Genomic DNA, 21,494 nt, shown 5'->3' with positions numbered 1-21,494 from the left:
ACTAAAAATATGTTTTCTTTCTTTGTTTTTTATGGAACAATTTGAGGCTTTTACCTCAAGTCCATTTTATTTACACAAAACATTCAGAGTTGGGAAACTACTCACCATACTGTTATAATGACCCCAAGTATATAATGTTTCCCTATAAGGTCTCATATATTAATGTTTTTTTAAGGACTTTTTAAAATATGAATTAATTATAACTAACTTTAGTGCTGTGTTATTTGCTGTAATATATTACATTTGGAAGTAAGATGTGTAACCTACAGCCCGGCAACAGTTAAACAGAAACAAATGCAAAATAAAGTATTTTAACCATATCAAATATCTGAGCGTATTGTTCAAGACACACCTGCACATAACTATTTCTGACATTTCTACAAATTGTACTCTGTGTGGAAGAAAAACCAGACCTCATGGTTTGCATAAATTGGGCCAGAAGTTGATGCAGCCTGCCCCCTAATGGCCTCCTGGTTTCATTACCTACTATAACTGTTTTAATGTTGTTTTTGTTAGCTGAACAAATAAACTTGCCTTCCAAGGATGTAAAAGAAAAGAGGGATTACGTGCAGCTGTAAGGACTCACATTGGGATTTAATACAATAATTGATACAAAAGTGATTTATTTCTGCTGTAAAATCGTTATAAAAGTGTTTTACATTCTTGTATTAACTGAAGTAATGTTGGGACCAAACTTCATCAATAAAGAGCAGCACATTCATTACATAACAGCTTGGTGTGTGTGTGTATACTGTAGAAATAGATGCTATTCATTCTCCTCTAATAGGGTTTGAGCAGCCAGGTTGGTGCAGGGCCTCCCGGCGGGACAAAGTAGTCCCACCACCAGGGCTTCTCTGCCCTCTGCTCGCGGTTGTGGCTCAAATCCGACATTGTTGTGTAGCGCTCGTAATGATTATACGGGTCAAAGCGCTCATAGGTGTCCGTTGACAGGACGGTGTCATCCTCCTCTTGCGTGTCGAGCACATCTTTCTGCAACACGAAGTCCACCCGGCCTGCTGCCTGCATGTGACGAGGCAGTTGGACTTTCTTCACACTTCTGGAGAAGCCCGGAGCCGAGGCGGTCACGATGTGGATGCCGGGGGAGAGGAGGCGCCAGTAGTCTCCGTTTTCAGCTGTGCAGGGAGAAAGGAGGCGGAGTGTTTTGGACTTACATGCTTTGTAGCTGAGTCGGACATATTGGAAGGGGCACTACACCAATGTTACACGACACTCATCGCGGGCAAAGACAGTGCTACAGTGGAATTTGCCAGACACGGTGTACGCCAGGCAGCACTCATGTCGAATAGGACGGATAGTAGAAATGCGCCCAACTTGCACGTGCCCCAATTTGTACCATTCTTTTATCTCTAAAAGTCCCATCATTTTTTAGGAAGTGTGATACTAAATGGCTGGAGGGCCCCTTAATTAGAACAAATGGTGTCATGTTGTCCACAACAACTTGGAGAAAGGAAACAGATGTCATAGTTTTGGCTAATTCATCTGTGAACGATGGTGCATCGTGTCAGCAGCTGATATGAATTACCTGTGGTGATGTCATGCCGTATTCCTCGGACTGATATTCGTGCACCTTTGACGGCATTTCCCTCCTCGTCTGTAACGATTCCTTTGATACCTCCATGGGCCTGAGGAACAACACAGGACAGATATGATTTTTCCGACCCGCTAATATTCCATAACCTTTGACTGCTTACTCTTATCCTGTGCATGTTTTGTTCTCTTACTGCTTGTCGTATGCTTCTCTTGTTCTCATAATCACGTTCTTACCGCTTCCATAAATGTGATTAAAGCCTCTTGGTTTTCTTGCCAGCCGGTAACCAATTCTTCTTCAGCAGGGAATTTATCACAACCCAGCTCCACAGTCACCTCAAAACAGTTGGTGTGAAGATAGTTGAAGTCTTGCATGCCTGATAGGGGGACACAATCAAAACTGCATTACCCAGAAATCTATGAGAAACCATCCTGATCGGTGACCGTTCACCTCTCAGAGGTTCCTCCTCACTGCTTCCCTGATGCTCCATCAGGACTGGTCTTACAGCGACGCCTAGTGGCTTCATCTGGCATCTCATTTATAGTTATAGTGAACTCTGAGACACTGTTAGAGGAATAATGTTAAATTCTTCCACTCACCACCTGCAATGCTGGACCAATGTGCTCCATTAACAGTTCCTTTCTGGCTGTTTGAACGAGACGGTCCACACTGGGCATTTTCATTGGACATTCTCTCATGGGCGTTGGCATATGTTTTTGCAAGAAGCTTGAATACCTGAGGAATAAAAAGCTTTAGGGGTAATTTCTCATAACAGACGATAAAAGAAGATAAAAATAAAGAGGACGCAGTTTTATTTGGACGGATGTCAAAGAGCCATGTTTATTTGCATCAGCTATTATTCATTAAAGATTATTATGCTAAAGTTATGTCGCGTTTTCCTTCTCTCATTTTGTGGATTCGATGCGTTTTTTTTGACCGGCGATGCGTTTGAAGGAGCCCGCTCACCTTGTCGTCCGGAGTCGGGGAGAACATGTTGTGCTCCAGCGGGTGTTTGGACAGATCGTAAGGGTAGGACACCACCAGGTCGCCACCATGGAAGTTAGCGGAGAGCACGAACGGGATGGAGCGGATCCATTTCATGACAGCATAAGTCTCTGGTGCAATCTGGATTGAAGCATTAAGACTTATTTGGAGCGAGAAATTAAACAGATCAGTTCATTGGACTTAAAGTGGTAGTGCGGTTCCTCAGTAATGTCACCCATTAGACAATAAAACATCATTCACTGGCTTCACGACCTCTGTGGATAAGGATTCATACTGTACCTTACCAAACCAGTAATAGTCTGGGATTGGGATGTGGTCGGTGCGATGGCGCCTCTGTCGCCGTCGGCCGTAAACGCCGGACGTCAAATCGGGGAAGTTTCGGTTCAGGTCGATGTTCTGAGCGTTGTTCCGGCCGACGTTCCAAGAATCGTATCTGGGACCCTGAGGAAGTCACACAATGGTGTTTCCGAAAATTAGCCAATAATGAATATTATTCATTTAAGTATTTATGATTTAAGGGACTATGAATTTTAACAGTATTATGCATAAAGTAATTGAAGGGATGTTATATTTGCAACTGACTTACTGATGGGATATTTATTTACAACACTTCAGTCTACATGGCATTTATATATTTATATATCTGGTCCTGCAACAGTTCCATAAACATGTGCAATAATGCTGGGTAAATTATCCAATCGGCGTTATTATGCATATATGTACTTGTGAATGAAAAATATATGCATTCTGGATAGTTTGGGATTGTTACATGGATGTTGTTGCTCTATAATGCTATATTTGTCCTAAATGTAAGATCTCAATCTATGGCGCATATTGAGATGTTCCCCTTTGCTTTTATGCTTTGATTTTTGTTGACTCGTGCTACAACTTTTTTTTCAAATAATAGATTGTTGACTATTGTTAATGCATGCTTCCTTTGCTCTGCACTCATGCTGCATTGCATCTTAATATGTTATAAGCGCAGGTGTATTCTGCATGCCGTTTAGCCAGAAAACAACGAGACGCAGACTGCATAGCGACATTCGTATGCGACGGTGGAGAACCGACCTCCTCCTCATCATCACTGTAGTTGTTGTCCTGGAGTCCAGAAACGGCCAACTCGTACCCGTCGGGGTTCATGGAGGGCAGAAGATGGATGCCGGTGGTGTTGATGAGGGTCTGGATGCGCTGGTTCCCCAGCTGATACTCTGAGCACATGTACTGAGCCAAGTAGATCAGCAGCTGGCGGCCCAGGACTTCATTTCCGTGCATGTTGCCGATGTACTTTATCTGCGGCTCGACTACAGAGGGCCATATTTACAGTAATCGGTCTCACTTCCTCGATGATGAGAAAGAATGCAGTTTATCTCCACACACACACACACTCACACACTACACAAGCTTTACTCACGCAGTTCACGTTGGCCGGGGTTGTTTGAGAACTCTATCACGAGCAGCTCCCTGCCCTCCATGCTGCGGCCGATGCTGTAGGTTCTCGCGATGTCGGAGCACTGTTCCTCGGTTCTCTTCAAGATACTGATCATCTGAGCGTTGGTGTGGTAGGTGAACTGCATCGCTGTGGCGGGCTCCTCAGGGGGAAGAGATTCCATGCTGTCAACAGCCTCTCCATCCTGCTCCGCTGTAGAGAAAACACATCAATGATCTTTTAGGTATAACAGTGACTGGCCACGAACAAAGCTGCTGTCTACATTCTTGCGAGGCGGCCAGGCTATGAATAGATTGTTTCAAGAGTCTGGTATGAACTGCAGGAACCAAAAAGAGTGTAGAAAGGCGACATACAGTACGGCTGACACATGGAACTGGTAAACTGGCTGATGCCGGCCCTTATTTCTGTATACACACTTAGCAGAAACCAACAATAGCTCTAATACCACGTGGACCACATTAGACTACTACGGCTTTAAATTTCATGCTTTGCATGGTGTAAAACTGTTATTATAGGTATGTCATTTTAGGTTCAATCTTCCTTTCAAACAAGAGTGTGCCAGTTTAACCCTTTGACCTTTACTATGAGTTCATTTGTATTTGGAGGCAGCAGCCATACCCCTCTCCATGTCTTTTTTGATTTGATTTGCTACAAGTAAGCACGCAATGTAGACATTGTGGGAAGAAGTCACATGATTTCAAAACAGAAACAATGACATCAGTTTGAAATGAATGGGAATATGGGAATAATTATCCAACCTGCTGCCAGACATCTGAACTAAATTCAACATTGATGGAAAACTTTTGCAGTACAATAAAAAAGGTGAGACGCTTGCATTCAGCAGTACAGGTTAAGAGAGTTCATTTGATTGGTTAACTTTAAGACTCTTACAGCCATGTCCAGACATTTTAATGGACACAAATGCTAAAATGATGTGAATAAATGCTCAAACCAGTTCCTTCTGTCCATGCACTCACTTGGCTCACACATGATTTCTGCTTTTAGTGGCAGCGAAGTATCTTTCAAAACAGTTTTTTGACTTCAGGAATTTACAGCAGTTCTTAGAAAATACTGTCAGACAGCATTTGCATTTATGTGGCGATTTACAGCGCCGTTTGTACGTCTAGACTGCTAATAAAAACAGATGACAATAGCCACATGACCCAGTGGAAGTGACGGTTTGTGTGGGGAAAATAAGGCGTTCAAGTTGGACTGTATTTTGAGCCACATGAGCACGGCTGCCAACCAGATGCCCGTTCTATTGAAACTCAAAGGACTTCACTTTCCTGTGTTTCTCTTGCAGACAAAAGGCAAAAAACAAATAATTTATTTTTAATAAGAATATATGTAGTCAAGAAACAAAAAGGTCCGGTCACTAAGGTTACAATACCGATACAATACAATACCTCTGAGGCCCTCCAGCGGGTCGTAGCATCCCTCTAGGTCACTGACAAAGAAGCGATCGCAGTCCAGGAAGTAGGGCCACGCCATCTCTATCCCCTCGAAAGTGTGACTGCATCGTTTACGCACCGCCTCACAGCTGGTGCGACAGGGCTTCAGCACCTTCTCCTGCTCACAGCGCGGGGCCAACACAGAGCAGCCCAGCATGCGGATGTCCGGGTTGCACTCTCCCCCGAGGAGAGATTCGACGACGCTCATGAGGAGGTACTCGGCGCCGGCCTCGGCGTCTTCGCGGGTCTTGTGGCCGAGGATGTTTGGGAACATGGTCTGAGTGTAGGCCATGTCTTCGCAGTAGGACAGTAACACATCCGTGCATTTGGCTGAGGTGGAGAGAAGACAAAAAAGAATCTGATACGTTAAGAACATTTTAAAAGTAAATGAGCAATCTCACTTTATCAGTCTTTTTTTTTCGAGGGGTCCGGACATGGATCTCACACTTAATGATGAGCCTCGCTGTCTTCAATCATATAAGCTCCAAATGTTTCTATTATCTCTGAAAATTAGAATATGAATATTTCATACTGTCATTGATCATCTAAAAATACGCACGATAATCTTTATGGCTTTCGGACTAGAATCCATTAAGACTACGCCCAGTGAGACTTATGATCTCATCCTTTTTTCCGTTTTTTAAAAAACCTTGACTAGCAGTGATGCAACCGTACAAACACTTGAACTATCGGGGGGATTCAGAGCCTGGTCATTCACCGGTGTGAACAAGTGTGTGGTTGTAGGCTCAAACATCAAAAGAAAGATCCCATTTACGAAGACAAACAGTCCAGAGAGACGATCAGCTGCTCCAACCTGAAGAAAGCTGGAGGACAAAAAGCCAATGCACGACATCCATCTTCCTCCAAGCCCAAGAATACTCACGTTTTTCTTCCACTTTTAGCTTGCACTGTCCTGCAAAGACACATCAGCATGTCAGAATTAGTTCGACACTGTGGAAGACACTAGATGGCAGAGTGGTCTCTGCAAATGCTCTGCTTGATCTCTCCGCGGTGCGTCAGCAGCTTTCTAAAATGCCTGTCGGTCTACAAATGTATCATTAAGTCACCAAAGTTCAACATATTTGACAAGATTGTAAATCTTAAATCCTTAAAAGTCATCTGGAATATTAGTACCACGAAAAGCTGTAGGCCAAAGTCTAATCAATGTCGTCTTGTGCCTTTAAAACGGACTTTTAAAGCATTTTTGTTTTGACAAGTTTTACAGCATCAAAGTCCGTTTATGAATCTCGAGAACTACAATCTGCACAAGGGAAATGTGTAAAATACCTGCAGCAGGTCCCGGATGCAAGTGACGCCATAATAATAATAATAATAATAATAATATTAAAGTATCTTGTCGCATAAAGCTGAGGAACTTTACCTCGAACCCCCGGGTGACACCGTCGAGGATCACACGACACAAGAGCCAGCAACTGAAGCAGGATGAGCAGCATGGTGCTCCTCTTCCGGGCTCTATTTGATTCCGTTTCGATGTGCCACCTCACGCACGCACACACACACACACACACACACACACACGCAGCCACAGGGTGTGCGCGTCGATTCCCCCCGAACTTCCCGAACTTCGGTACACGTATTGCGGACGACTCTCAAGTTACAGAGGAAGTGGATCCGAGGTGAAATAAGGACGTTTGTATGAAAATTGAAAAAGGAGCCTCATATTTGGACACATGTGGCGCTCATTAACGGAGATGTTGTTCAATTATAAAAAGGCAGCATGCAGGCAGAGTTTTTATTTTTTTTGTCATCTCTTTAGTTGGAGTTTTGTTCTCTGTAAAAACAATATTGAAAGAATAAATGCACTATATTCATTTAATATTCTCACCTGGTTTAATTGGAGTTGCATCCTTTCTATACACTGTATAATTCACAGTTGCATTGTTCAGTCACATTACCTTGTTTGACCAATAATGGACACCAGGGTCACTACACATACACATCATTATTTAATTAATATTAGCACTTTTGTTGTGCCCATTCAATGTCTTCGTTTAGAAAATGATGTATGTGTTATTGGTGTTGAATAAGAAAATATCAACTCTGTTCTGACTTTAAGAAATAATGATGCTAAAGCCCACAGCTGAGCTAGTTTCTAACTGCCTTTTGACAATTTGCTGTTGTGTGTAAATGATACACAACTTTCCCTTTCTCTCTTTTTTGTCTTTATTATATCAACTTAATGTCTACAAAAGAGGTGCAGCTTCATCTGCACTAATTGTGAGGCGAGCTAAAGCCCCAAATTATTGGATTGATTGTTTCTGTCCTGGGCAAACATGCGTATCCCTCAGCCAGAAAGCAGACATCTGTGGAATATTGCTATGAATCCCAATCACAGGAAGACCTCATGCACAATCTGGGCCACACTTTTGTAATGACTTGTTGTTCTGTGCTCAAAGATACATCCCAGTGCAGAGTTTTAGACTAACACTAATGACTATAGTTTTGACACCTTTCTGAAAGGACCATTTTTGATGATTAAGTCAAACTTTACCATTAAACTCCATCTAGGAGCCAGAAAATCAACATTAAAGCAAAAGAGAGGGAGCGTTGTTGCAGCTGAGATGGTGGGAGCTGCAGCCCAATAGCTGCGAACGGCTATGAAGCAAACAAGTACTTTAATCCCTTAAACTCTCCTTTAAGGAACCATGGTTCTCAAAATGTCTACCGAGATAGTCATTAGACGGAACAAATAAGCTTTGATTGTCAAGAGAATTCATACATTGTCTTCAAGACTCAGCCGAGGTGATTGCCACCTGACCTGATTTCTATCAATTTAACTTCATCATCAAGTGAACAACTCTACATCCTAAATTGATGTTCCCGAAGCACACACAGAACATTTGGTCATGCTACCTAATTATCCTTCAAGATGAGCTGATCTGAATTAGCATAATGGGAAGCGTGATTATTCATCATGCAGGCATGCGGGCGCAGGACCAATGGCAGGACCCCTGGGTTCAAGACTAGAGCCCTCTGCCTGTAAAGAGTGGAGTGAGTTGAGGGTGGTAGAAATACCACTGTGTCCTAAAGTCCCTGTGACATATTTTTCCATGGATACATTTTGCATTCGAGCAATTTTAATCACCACTTTCTCCTTTAGCAGTTTCCCATGATTATGATGATATGAAGTGTTAATATTGCCAAAAACCGACTACACTGTCACTTTGAGCTGCTTTTAGTGTGAACCGTTTGAAATCAGAGGTGCTGGTGATTTCTTCACTTCGTGCTGCAAATAATTACTGTTGGTCTGTTTCCATGCATAAAATTATGTCTGAGGCAGAATAAATCAAAATCACTAATTGGCAAAAAGGATCTTTGACCCGTCTCTTTAATTACACTTGGCAATAATGCAACTGCAACAGAGACATGTACACCATATATATCATCTTTGATATAATTAGGGCCACAAGGCAGATGCAAACAAAACAATGTGATGCAGAAACAAATGACGGTCAACAAGTTATGCTTCCTTTCAAGTATACTTGAATCTATCAATTTCAAATAATGAATAGAAGATATTAATTTGTGATTGGAAAAAAAAGACCTACTATTTTTTATTTAGTGTCCAAGACCTTTAACTGCTTGAATTTAATTTACAAACTTACAAATTAAATCAAAGGACATTATCTCGATTCAATGACATTACTGTGAAAACATTAATATTTGTAATAGCTTTAGAATCGACAGCTTTTAGTGCACATATTCAACTTACAGCTAATAACACTGCCAAAGAAGAGCAAGAGGCTTACAGGGGGAGAAATATGCATGTGCATGAAATACATCCAAAAGAAACAGATTTTGAATAATAAAGCAGCTATTCTGGTTAAAGTATAGAATCTCTGAAAAAGTCACATATTCAAATCTGGCACATACACCAAGTGTTTAAAGCACTTTGAAAGCATATGCTACACCACATTGCTTCCCTTTTAGCTAGACACAAAGTTATTTCTTTACAATGCAAAATATATAATAACATATTGTAAATATCCATAGAAATATTTTCTCCAGTCAACTGGCAAAACTAAGCACAGTCGTACAAATACTTTTCAGTCAAGCGTGGGCTATCTCTACTACATTCAGTTTCAAACTCACGCTTAAAAGGAGAAGTCGAGTGATATTCTATGTGTGTCTTACTGTCAAGAAATCCCATAAAGTGACCAAAAACCAATAATCAATAGATCCTACTAATAAGTGTGTAGCCAAAGAGGAACACCATCACCCTGTTGCATTGGGTGACAGTGCAAGAGTTTATTTTCAGTCAAACAAACATGTGCTGCCATAAATACTCAACAGTGCACCACGCGTATTAATCCGCATCTGAAAATAGGCCTCTCCTATTTGAGTTGTGTTTGCTAAAACCTACAGCTGCAGAAAAAAGTATGAAACCTGTTTTGGTTTTTTTAAATGAAAGTAAACGTCCGCGACACCTTCTGGTGGCTTAATGTAGATGCAAACCAAATTGTAGTGCAATTTCTTTGATTAACCTGTGTCCCATGCCATATACAAAACATAGAATATCACCAGCCTTACCATTTAATATCATGGTGTCAATGTTATTTGCCTTTAGCTCCTGTAACTATAGAATTGGACAAAGTGCATCAATAGTCAGTGATATGACACTGCAAAGTAGTCTAACATGGTCTATACAGAACATGGCAATAATGTGCATCAGTTGAGTCTCCACGCCCACAGCAAGAGTACGTAATCCAGCAGCAGGAGCAACGGAGTCTCTCCTTCTTTTCACACCTTTGCTCCGGCACCTGTCGACCATCAGCTTCTCCCTCTGTCCCTGCGTTTTGCCGGGTGAGGAAAAGGTCACAACATGTGGATTTGCAGACATCATTACGAAGCGGTTGGTTGTGTACAAGCGGCCGCACTTTATGCATGTGGCTCAAAGAGAAGAAGACGCCTGTGTCCAGCTGTGTGCTTCTTCCCCTTTAGATTGATCTGAACCCATGACTTATTGGGTGAAACTCATTGGTCTGATCTGTGTGCGAACACCTGTGTAGTTTTGTGGGTTGAATCACAGATCTCTTGTCTGTCTGAGGCCGCCGTCTCCAACATAGTCCCCATCGCTCCATATCTGCGCTTTCCTTCACCACTTCATCCTCCCCCTCGTTACTGTCTTCTCCTCATTCTTCCCCGCCCACTATATTCTTTTCTTGTGCTCTTCACCCCCCCCCCCCCCCCCCCCCCCCCCCCCCCCATCTCTCTCCACCTCCCGCCCCCACCCACGACCTGTCCCCTATTTCTTTTCCCTGTCTAACAATATCCCGTCCTCTCTGTCTCTCTCCTCGTCCTTTTTCCCTCCGCCCGCCTTCTTCCTAGAGGCAACCTTTATTTTTGGCCTCTGGTGTGTATCTGTCGTTTCCGGGCGTTCGCCATTAGCTGATCCTCTGGAGACAGTAGTCATTCTCTGTGTCTAAAGAGCTGTTATGGCCAGACGAGGGGTACAGGTCACGGCGGAGCAGCCTGTTGACGACAGTAACCAGGACTTTCTTGTACTGCTGACGTAGGAGTGAGTAGGCAAAGGGGTCGGAAGCAGCCTTGCTGTATGTCAGGCACTTACTGATGATTCCCCAGTGGCGGTTGATGTCCACGAAGGGAATGAGCTCGGCCAACCTGAATGGGCGGCAGCAGAAACATAACTAGGCAAAGTACATTTTAAGTAAGAGCTTTTTAAATTTTCAAAGTGAATTAGGTAAGACTGAACCTATTTTAACACATAAGGGACTGGATGAAGGGGGGTTATGTGTTCTTTCAGAAGGCAGGATCGCCTGAAATTCTTTAAGAGCAGCAGATGGTCTTCAAATTTATTCCAGCCTTCTTTTTTGAGTTTTTCCAAATTGTGTGTAAGTTTCAAAAGGCCTACTTAAGCGCAAAGAGATACAGTGAAATATAAAACAGCTTAAACCGCCAACATTAAAGGCAAAGCACTCTTTATTTGCACAAGGAGGTGCAGGCAAGCTTTATCCTTTCTTTTTTTTATGGCATTTTAAATCTTTCAAATACCATAATTGTAAGGTAAACATACGATAATATATATGTTTTTTAAATTTTATTTCATTGTTTGATTTGTGTTTTAGGTATTTCAGAAACGAACATGTTTAATACCACTGGGGAAAGCTTTGGCTTTTTAAAAATGAAACCTTAAGCTTCGGCCCCACTCCACACTATCTGTACAGTACTTTATGATCTTCTAATTGATGTTACCGAACAAAAATGTGTTAAAGCATAAGGTTGCAGAGAGCGAAGAATATCATGCTTTACCATAACTGATGTTCATAAATGCTATATAAGCAGAACAGATGCATGATTATGAATTATCATAATTAGATGTGGCTCAAGATACGTCCAGTGGCTATGGGGTCAGGGGTCACTCAGTCTCTCTTTCCCTGTTAATGTATTCTCCCTTTTCCCACCCGAATGTCAAACTGATGGATCATCAGCACCACATCTGGCTGACAAACCCTGAATCATTTCCTTATTTCTCTGGGAGCCACTAACTTCTAGTCTGTACAGTATTTATTGTACATTGTGTTGTGTATTTTTCAGTATAGAAGTCGCCTGTTCACAGGATGATGCCGGCGACTAATGAGCCCTCTCGTGGTCCGGAGAGACTCTGTGACTTGTGTCTAATCTGATCTGATCGAATGCAGCGACAGATCTGTATCTTCTGTCGACAACGACTGGAATGAGTCTGGATGAAGGGATGCTGTTTACATATTACATGTATTGTTACAGTAGGGCCATTTATCTTTTAAGTTGTCGTACATGAGTTTTTTTTAGGGAATTCGATGAGTTATGGGTAACTATCAATTCGACTTACCTTGTAATTACATAAGGAGCAAAGCAGATGATGAATGAGCCGATGAAGATGCTGATCTTCTTTGTGGCTCTCTGCTTTCTCCTCTTTTGCTCCGCTAAACATCTTTGTTTGACGCTGAAAACAGCAGAAGACTTTTAGACTGTGAATTATAAATGTAAAAGGCATGTGGGGGTAAAACAAAAAAAAGCATGCGCATGAATAACTAAGCGAAGCATTTTTGGTACCTCGGGTGAATGTCGACCAGCAGGAAAAGAGTCTGCATGGTGATAATGTCAATCCTCTTACAGTGAAACCTGGCGACTTTCAACACCTTCAAGTAGGTGAAACACAAAATGAGCAGCGAGAGGATGAAACTGGTGGCGTGGAAAACCACCGTGAAGATCGTGAACTTCGTCCTGTCGCCGCCTTCCTGCGTGCGCGGCTGCAAGGTGCAGGACGCGTACGCGTGGTTGTAGTTGACCCAGGAGAAGAGCAGCGCCGTCAGGGAGAAGGTGAAGGAGTGCAGCCAGGAGTAGCACACCATGATCAGCGCGTCCTTGTAGCGCATTTTGGTGGAGTAACTGAGGGGGAACACCACCGCTATCCACCGGTCGATGCTGAGAGCCGCCATGCTCAGCATGGTGTTGGCGGTCAGGAACGTCTCCAGAAAGCTCACCGTGTGGCAAACACAATCCCCGAACGGCTGCTGGTCCCTGATAATCCCCACCAGAGTGGCCGGCATGTTCAGCACAGTGATGAGTATGTTGCAGAAGGACAGGTTCATGGTGAAAACGCCGGGCACCTGTCGGCGTATCTCGGTGCTGTGGACGAAACATAGCAGCACCAACAAGTTGGACAACAGCGAGACGACCGCGACCGCGATGATGAACAAAGCGAAAAGGGTTTCAGCAAAGTCCATGTCTCACTCCGGGAAGTCCGCTCTCGGGCTACTACCCGCGCCTGCTGTTGGTAGTACGCATTTGAGATCAACCATGGTCACCCGTCGCTCATCTTCTCCAGCAGCACCTTCCTGAACTTCAATTACATCCGCGTGCGTCCTCTCCAACTTCCACGAGCGCTGTCCAGCGTGCTGAACCGAGCAGCCGCCACCATCTCTCTCTTCTCTCTCTCTCTCTCTCGCTCTCTCTCTCTCTCTCTCTCTCTCTCTCTCTCTCTCTCTCCTCGAACGCGTCGATTACTTCCCATTAACGTCCGACAGGTGCAGGTGGAGAGCTCGGCGAAGTGATGCAGGGCGTGAGGGCGGCCCACTCATCAGGCAGATCCGGTATAGGGTACTGAGGAGGACCAGCATGCCGACGGAAATGACTGATCGTGTTTAGTTATCACGTGGAGAGCCGGCAATCACACCCGGAGACGCATGGGAACAACTCGTCCTTGACACACTCACACCCTCTTTCCTGTTGGAGAGCTTCTGCTCTGTGTTGATTTCCCGTTGCCTGATTTCTTTGCGCAAATACAAATTAAATCACAAGTTATTCACACGCGAGTTTCTTGAGTCTTGATCACGGCTCGATCAAAATAAGTGTGGGTCTGGAAGCAAAGGGCGCGCACAATCTAGCTGCGGGATAATTGGAGACGCATCTGGCGTGACCAACCAAATGGCACCAGGTGCACACGCGCGCCGGAGAGGCACGGGGGCCAAATATATCTTTTTCCTGAAATTAATTATTAATAGCGCCGTGGCTATACTGTAGATTCACTGTGCACCATACAAACCAAATTATGTCTGTCATAGAAATAGACAAGAGAATATGACCTCAAATCACAGGTGGGTTTGTTGTCTTTGATTATGTTGTTGTTGTTATGTACTCAAGTTGAATAACACAGCAGAAGTAGGCCTATGATGAGGAAACCTATATGTCTTATTTTGTATGAAGGACACTGCGGACCAAAACCCCCTTAATCAAACAACTCATAAATCAATATCACAAAATAAATGACATAACACACAATCTCCTTTCCCCTGCGTTGCATACTTTGTTTGTTTTTAATATAGGTGCTCATCAGAAAATGTACAAAGTCCACTATTCCATCTTCTGAAATGCTACTTATAGACAGTTGAACCAGTGTTTTAATTTTAAATCCTGTGGAAATATCCAACACAGGTATGTCATTTCTTGACATATTAATAATGTGTTCAAATAGGTATGAAATAAGTGCACTTCAGAAATGTTTGTGCTGTCTGTACTGAGTCATGGAGAAGCCTATGTAGACAGTGACTCACTGGGGTCAGACGCAGCCTGCAGGGGTTCTACATATCTTTTCTCGATTTCATTCCCTTTATACACCCACTTGTTATGAGGCCTATAGCCTTGTGCCTGAATCCCCATCCCCTCCAATTAAATGCATTGTTGTATTTATGTAAGAGTGATACACTATCAGAGAATCACTATTTCCTTTTGGGAAACCCTGAAAGAAAACTACATGTGAAGTGACTGGCTTTTTCAAAGCATCATAATCACTGACGAGAGTCTGTCTCCCAAACTAAGAAGCTACTGGTGGTATACGCATGTCCCAGTGAGTGTGTGTTTTGGAGTCAGAAAGTCAGAGACAAAGCAAGGGTGATGTCAGTTCCCTACAAACAAGTAGTAACAGCATAGTAAATGCCAGGGCGAAAGCTACAGCTGGGCTCCCAGGGGGAAAGTGCAAAGCTATTTATAGGCATGATTGGGTGTCACCTCCAATGTAACTCTCAGCGCCGGTGTATTACCCAACCAAAGTATCAGAGTGAAGCACTGAACACAGCTTCAGAACTGCAAACGAGATTGCTTTTAGAGGATGCTTTTATGTACGTTGAGTAATCAGCCGCTGCAGTTTGAGGGTTCCTCTAAAAGGCCTCAAGGACCTGTTGCAATTTAACAAATGATTTCAAACAGCAAACACAACTGTGGCTCCCGCAGTCACACGGACTCAAACTCCACGTGTTTTTTGTCTCTCCATCCAACACTAAACTAAATCTATTTGGCAAGGTAACGCTAATCTCCAGTTCTGAGTTTGGCCAAAATGAACCAAATTGCAACTGATGAAGGAAGTAGATCTTTTAGAAATAAGATAAACTGGACAATGCAAAGTGATGAGCCAACGCCCTATGTGTGTCCATAAAAGGGCCCCAATTGCAAACAATTCACATTAGCGCTGCAATTCAGGATTATTACTGCGACGGCACCTGCTGAGTCTTTGTGCATGTGTCATCATGGCACAATGTGCTACTGGCACACAACCACAGAGTGGGCTTGAGTACTTTGCCAGGTGTTTGTATTCTTGTCTTGTCTGCGGACAGCTTTCGTCAACAACCGTTCAAGATGCAATCACGGTGTTTCTTTTAGGTGTGTCGTGGAGATCAAAATGAAGGCAGATTTTGAAGATGGGTGAGCAGGGGGCGCTGGATGTAGGCTGGGTATGAATTGGGGAAGGGGCCCCCCACTTTACACTGCTACTTGCTGCTATTGATGCTCACAGTATAGGGTGCTGAAGTTTAGCAGATGTAATGTTTACAGAGTTTATAATGTCTTATAGTCCAACAACAAACCAAGGAATTAATCTCAGATGTGAGGATTTGCTGCTTTTGTTTTGTTTTAGACTGGAAGATGTCTTGTTGTAGCCGTTGGAGTTATGATTGACAGTTTTTGATGAAGTTATTGATGAATAGTCAAAATAATCAACCAAAAAAATCGAATAATGAAAATAATCGTTGGTTGTTGAGAAGAGTAACAGTGCACGAACAGAGCAACACAATACATGTTGTGTTTGGCAGTGAGACCGGCACACACTGAGCGCGACATTGATGGTCGGGGTCACCTCACAACCTCTGCCTTACAACAAAGATAGCTCTGAAAGCTTCCAACTCTCCATTCTCACCAATAATCTGACCTTCACGCTAACAACAACATGGTCACCTTCAGGCAGCAAGAGAAGTGCCTCAGATGTTCAGAACAAAAGTGTGGCCTCAGAACAGTAATGACCCCCCCCCCCTACCTGGGATGTCACTTGGAACTTTTACCTGCACTGCACCTCTTTAGAATCACTGCTCTCTCAGGGTCCCGAGAATCAGAGTCTGGTGTGTGTGGGGGGGGGCGCACAAGTTAACACGATGTCTCAAGCAATGCACAGGTCCCTACAACTCTTATCATGTGCTATTCAGCCACTAAATCGTTCTTAGATCCCATTGCTTATTATGAATTGTGTAGCCCATTTAATTATAATGGTGTCATCTCTGTTTCTGTCAACCATTTTCCAAAAACACGCCATGAATTTTAGATCGGTTGACCATCTTGAAGTTAATAAAATAATCCATCAAAGTCCAGATTTATTCACCTTTTATTTAGCTTGACCTATTCCTGTATTTGTAAGTTATGAATGTCAAACTGGGAAATAATGCAATTCATAGTATTAAAGTAGTAGTAAAAATAAGATCCGCAAAGCAATTGTGGACTTTGTAAGATAAAGACAAATTAAACTATTTTTGTGATCTGCCCCAATAGACGAACAGCATTGACAAAAGAACTATTGTATTTATAGATTTGGTCAATTTATGGGATTGGTTTACAATAAGAAATATATGAAATAGCACCAGTGTACGTTTAGAACAGTTTGTACTTGCAACTAGATTACAATGTTTTCGGATAACATAACTTTTCAATGAATGTGATGGATTACAAGTTTCAGTTCCCTGAAAGTCGATTTGTTGATACTGAAATGAGTTAGCCACTATAGCTGCATAGAAGGAAGGATATCAATTTAAAATCTCACCGTAATGCTTTGGAAACTAAAACATGCAAAACCACCAACGTGTTCCTGATTCAGCACATTCAGCTTGTCTCTCTGCTCAGTTGCCTTCATATAAATAGCGTTGCAAACTTCTTTATATTCACAGTGAATGTAGTTATGGCATCAGTGACTTCAAATATTGTGCAGACGTTTTCTTTTCCAAATAGATTTTACTCATGATATTAAGGACACCGATACAGTAGGTGTGTCTAGATTCTCCCATAAATATAATTTGTTACTTTTGTGGACTCAATTATTTGAGACTGTGTTCATATTGACCATAGGTCAGCTGCTAATGAGTCAGTATAAGGATGGAGATACAGTGAGGATTAGAAGCAAGGTCAGAAGTCATTAACCTTCAAAATGTGCTCATACTCCAAGGATCCATCCACAGATCGATATTTGATCTTAAGGTTATCGTTACTCTAGCAGTAACCAGTCCATCGTATGAACAAGCTCACCTGAAGTAACGGACCACAGCTTCCAATTTACACATCATAATGAAGAGGACATATTCCAAAAAATACAGACATTTCCTGCCGCATACTGCCTTGTTCTTGTTTTTATTGAAGATATACATTTTACCACTAACCAGTGAGGGTAGAAAGACGAGGGCCGGTTGTGAAGGACAGCTCAGGATTTCCAGGGTTAGTCGTGGTGTGACAGATGGGCCTCCTCCACACTTCTCAGTGTATGACAACATGCCTGAAGCACCACACAGAAACATAACTGGCCTCACACATCTGACGGACACTTCCTCTCCGTAGAGGAAAACTGATGCACAACACCGTGTGTGTGTGTGCGTGTGTGTATGTGTGTGTGTGTGTGTGTGTGTGTGTGTGCGTGCGTGTGTGTGTGTGTGTTGCACAGTAAGAAAACATGACATTAAAACCTTTTGATCTCATAATAATAATAATAATAATGCATTCAATTTGTAAGGCACTCTTCATCCAAGAATCTCAGAGTGCCACAGAGCGAGTACATAGTTAAAACTAACAATAATAAAAAAAATAATACAAAATAAATGAATTATGTTCTTGTACTATTTTGTTATGATTATTTATATTGTTATTATTATTGCGTGTCACATTTTTGATTCACATCTGCAGTTTTAATGCCACCAAAACATCACGTATGGAATCACAATCATTTGTGGATGAGGGACTGTTCTTATTGACAAATGTTGATGAATTACTACTTTTTAAAAAACAATCTAATGCACACATCTTCATTTATTAATATCTTAGCAACTGTGTGTCCATTCATATAAAACAAGTATCACTATCGTGCACTGATCCAGCATTCATAAGTGCCTTAGGCCAACTTATGGTTATTCATTTTATTTATTTGTTTATTTGTCAGGGACAATGCAATAAAACATTGTAACAGGCTACAGTAGCATGATATGTAGTAATGACATGTAGCATGATATAGATTGCCGAGGTTTATGTGCATAATTTGTTTTGGTGTACGTGTCTGTGTGCATGTATACATGTAGCCTTTGTGAGTATATTTGTGTGTTTATCTAATCTATGTGCATCTGTTCCTCATGCACGTCTCTGTGTGTGTGTGTGTGTGTGTGTGTGTGTGTGTGTGTGTGTGTGTGTGTGTGTGTGTGTGTGTGTGTGTGTGTGCGTGTGTGTGTGTGCACAAGTGCATGATCAGATGTAATGCATTCAAGTCCCATTCACGCCGATTGTATTAATAACTCAACTATTGTACAAACGTCACTCAAATAAAAAAATGCTTTCTGCTATACACTGATCAACTTAACTTAAGCTTGTTATGATGACAACGAAAAAATGATGCGTTATTATGTGTTAGATAATGCATTTTAGTTTATTTAGTCCCATTGTATTTATAACTTGTATGACACTTATAAAACACTACTGCAAATGTAAGATCAGTATGAGGACATAAAACCTTTTATGAGTGATATGTAATGCATTACATCCTCCATTAAATCCAATTGCATCTATAACTCAACTAACACATTAAGGTCCACAAGCTCTCATATGATTTCAAAGTCATCGAAAAAGTATGCAAATTGCATTGATACAAACAGCAATCACGTGCACAATCATAATAATGTGACCGATTGATTGTGACTGACTTTAATTAAATAACGGCATCACTCTTTTAACTCCGTAAAAAGCGCTCCTAAATACACACCACTTCCTGTGAAGAAGAAAAAAAGAAGCGACATGGCTACAAAACCCTTTTTTAGCACCTGCGTGTCGCCGTGTTTTCCCAGACACCTGATATGATATGTTATTGAAAATTGAGGCTCAGCACTGCTGGTTGGCAAACAAAAGGAGCATGAAATAGCTTCCATGAGTGCTGGGCAGCTGCCACAGGTAAAGCAGACTTGTAATGAGTCATGTTCCTATAGCAACACCCCAGTCTGGGAAGTTATCGCACCATCGCTGGCAACACATGCTCTCGATGTGGATGTAAATATCATTTACATGGGGGGGGGGGGGGGGGGGGGGGGGGGGTATCGTGGCCACCCAAGGAGATTATAAAACCGCTATTATCTGTGGCAAATCCTATTATTTTTATGGTATCTGAGTATTTTGACAGCATTCAAAGGCTTAAATGGTGTTAATGACATGTATGCATGGCTGTAAATTTCTCACGGGACTTACTCATTTCTCCCGATCCTCAGATGGCCCGTTTTATCGAACCTGAGCCAACCGAATGGTTTGGTCCGCTGCAGGTGGCCAAAGCTCTGTCAAACCCTCCGCTTTGTTCACAATGAGCCCTCTTTTATCTGGAGACCCAAAGGACTGGATGGAGAGATAGCAGGGGCGAGGGAGAGGCGTAAACAGATTGCTTTGACCCAGTGAGGACAGACCAAATAAAGCCACATTTGAAAGGACTCCTTTAGTGTTTTATTAATAACCCAGCGGGCGATGCCTCGTGTACTTGTTGCTTTCTTCATCAATCCTTTCACAAACAGTCAAATACTTTCTTCATGAAACTCTGGCATAAATCACACAGACTTCCTGGACACATTTGCAAAGGATATATGAGGAGGAATAGTGCAAGAGTTCAGAATTGTATCAAACTGCTGACTACAGCATTTGTATTGGATCTAAAGAGCATTCCTTAGATTTGGACCAAAGGGCCACAAACACATCGCTATTGCAGAGGGTTCATGACGCTCATCCAGCGGGGGCCAAACCAACCGGGGAAACTGTCTCTCTTGGCAGCGGCTGCTCGTGCACCGCAGGAGGTCTGCAGGAGCAGACTGTAACCGGAGTCTGAGTGGAACAGATTGACAGTGAGCCACGAAGCACATTGAGCAGACACACTGCATTCATTATCATTAGGCAACAGGAGCACTTTGAAGCCAGCCGGGGCTCCAGTGGGCAGACAGAGCACGTGATGGAGCAGTATGTAGCTTCTGCAGCACACTATGAAAAGAGCCTCATCAAACATGCAGGCACACAGGGACGGTGTGACCAACAGCCCAACCCTTTAGAAATGCAGTGCAGAGATCACGCACGTTAACGCGTTGACCTGATTAACAGTGTGGAAAAAATTTTAATTGTTAAAATTAGATTGTATTTTTGTTTAATAAGCTAGTAAATGGAGGGTTTTTTTTTTCTTCAATTTGAGTAAATTCTTGCCATTTTTGCCAAGTGGTTGATTTTCTTTAAAGGATGAATTTCATTGCAGTTACTATTCTTGAACCCTAATAATATAACATACACAAATAAAAGTAACTGTAAAAGAAATCCAATTAAATCTGAATATTTGAATACCTAACATCCAGTGTTTATCAAGTAAATCAGTTCAAAGACAGTAAACAGAGCCACACACACACACACACACACACACACACACACACACACACTTCCAGGATGGCTGGAGTACTGGTCCTGCATTGGGTACAGTGAGTACTGTACTTTACAGTACAGCTCTGTAAATTATCCACCACTCTGTCCAATAATTATCCCAGCACTGTTATCCAGAACAAAAGCCCACATGTAAATGACCCTCTGCAATTATTGTGCAGCATTATACCATTACAGGGTGACACAGATGGATTTAACGGTGGGCATTATACTAGATGGATATATGTTATTCAATGCTGCTGTTGAATCCACAAATCCTATGAGACATTGGCCACTATTTCCTGGTGTTCAGATCACACTATTGGTTTAGGAAGAGTTTTCTAAGTATATAGTTTGTTAACTTAATTCAGCACACAGAAGCACTTTAATCAGTTTCAAATCAGGTACAAATTTAGATTTTCTCAAACTTTTTCCACAAAGTCCATGTGACAATTTCATAAAACCTCCCTGAACAGTGATAGTCAAACCATAGATTTTAATTCCTTCAAGACCAAGACATTCCAGACCAAATCTAATTTACATTAATTTACAATAATGTCTCTTTTCCCTGTCAACTATCAAA

At 42.2% G+C, this 21,494-nt stretch overlaps 2 protein-coding genes across 2 annotated transcripts; both read right to left on the bottom strand.

The window, feature by feature from the left end:
* Positions 1–570: 570 nt before the first annotated feature.
* LOC117748177 (carboxypeptidase Z-like) lies at positions 571–7,032 on the bottom strand. The gene is made up of 11 exons (XM_034557819.1): positions 6,834–7,032; positions 6,336–6,365; positions 5,408–5,782; positions 3,966–4,193; positions 3,623–3,855; positions 2,834–2,995; positions 2,516–2,674; positions 2,149–2,284; positions 1,786–1,925; positions 1,544–1,643; positions 571–1,133 (listed from the first exon to the last, which is right to left on the bottom strand). The coding sequence occupies exons 1-11, from the start codon at positions 6,904–6,906 to the stop codon at positions 781–783; spliced, it is 1,989 nt and encodes a 662-aa protein (XP_034413710.1). The 5' UTR covers positions 6,907–7,032; the 3' UTR covers positions 571–780.
* Positions 7,033–10,857: 3,825 nt separating this feature from the next.
* gpr78b (G protein-coupled receptor 78b) lies at positions 10,858–13,200 on the bottom strand. Its single transcript, XM_034557448.1, has 3 exons — positions 12,527–13,200; positions 12,303–12,416; positions 10,858–11,095 (listed from the first exon to the last, which is right to left on the bottom strand). Exons 1-3 carry the CDS (start codon positions 13,198–13,200, stop codon positions 10,858–10,860), a joined length of 1,026 nt encoding a protein of 341 aa, XP_034413339.1.
* Between the last annotated feature and the right edge of the window lie 8,294 nt (positions 13,201–21,494).

This window comes from Cyclopterus lumpus, chromosome 18, assembly GCF_009769545.1.
Source record: "Cyclopterus lumpus isolate fCycLum1 chromosome 18, fCycLum1.pri, whole genome shotgun sequence".
Lineage (NCBI taxonomy): Eukaryota > Metazoa > Chordata > Actinopteri > Perciformes > Cyclopteridae > Cyclopterus > Cyclopterus lumpus.
Note: the sequence above shows the minus strand (reverse complement) of the source record. Positions and strands in the feature narration are given on the sequence as shown.

Coding starts and splice junctions, on each gene's coding strand:
- LOC117748177 (XM_034557819.1), bottom strand. CDS start 6,906: ATGCTGCTCATCCTGCTTCAGTTGCTGGCTCTTGTGTCGTGTGATCCT. Junction 2,675..2,833: donor ACTATTACTGGTTTGGTAAG/GTACAGTATGAA, acceptor GCTTCAATCCAG/ATTGCACCAGAGACTTATGC. Junction 1,134..1,543: donor ACGGCATGACATCACCACAG/GTAATTCATATC, acceptor CTCCCTGCACAG/CTGAAAACGGAGACTACTGG.
- gpr78b (XM_034557448.1), bottom strand. CDS start 13,200: ATGGACTTTGCTGAAACCCTTTTCGCTTTGTTCATCATCGCGGTCGCG. Junction 12,417..12,526: donor CTGGTCGACATTCACCCGAG/GTACCAAAAATG, acceptor TGCTGTTTTCAG/CGTCAAACAAAGATGTTTAG. Junction 11,096..12,302: donor GCTCCTTATGTAATTACAAG/GTAAGTCGAATT, acceptor CCGCCCATTCAG/GTTGGCCGAGCTCATTCCCT.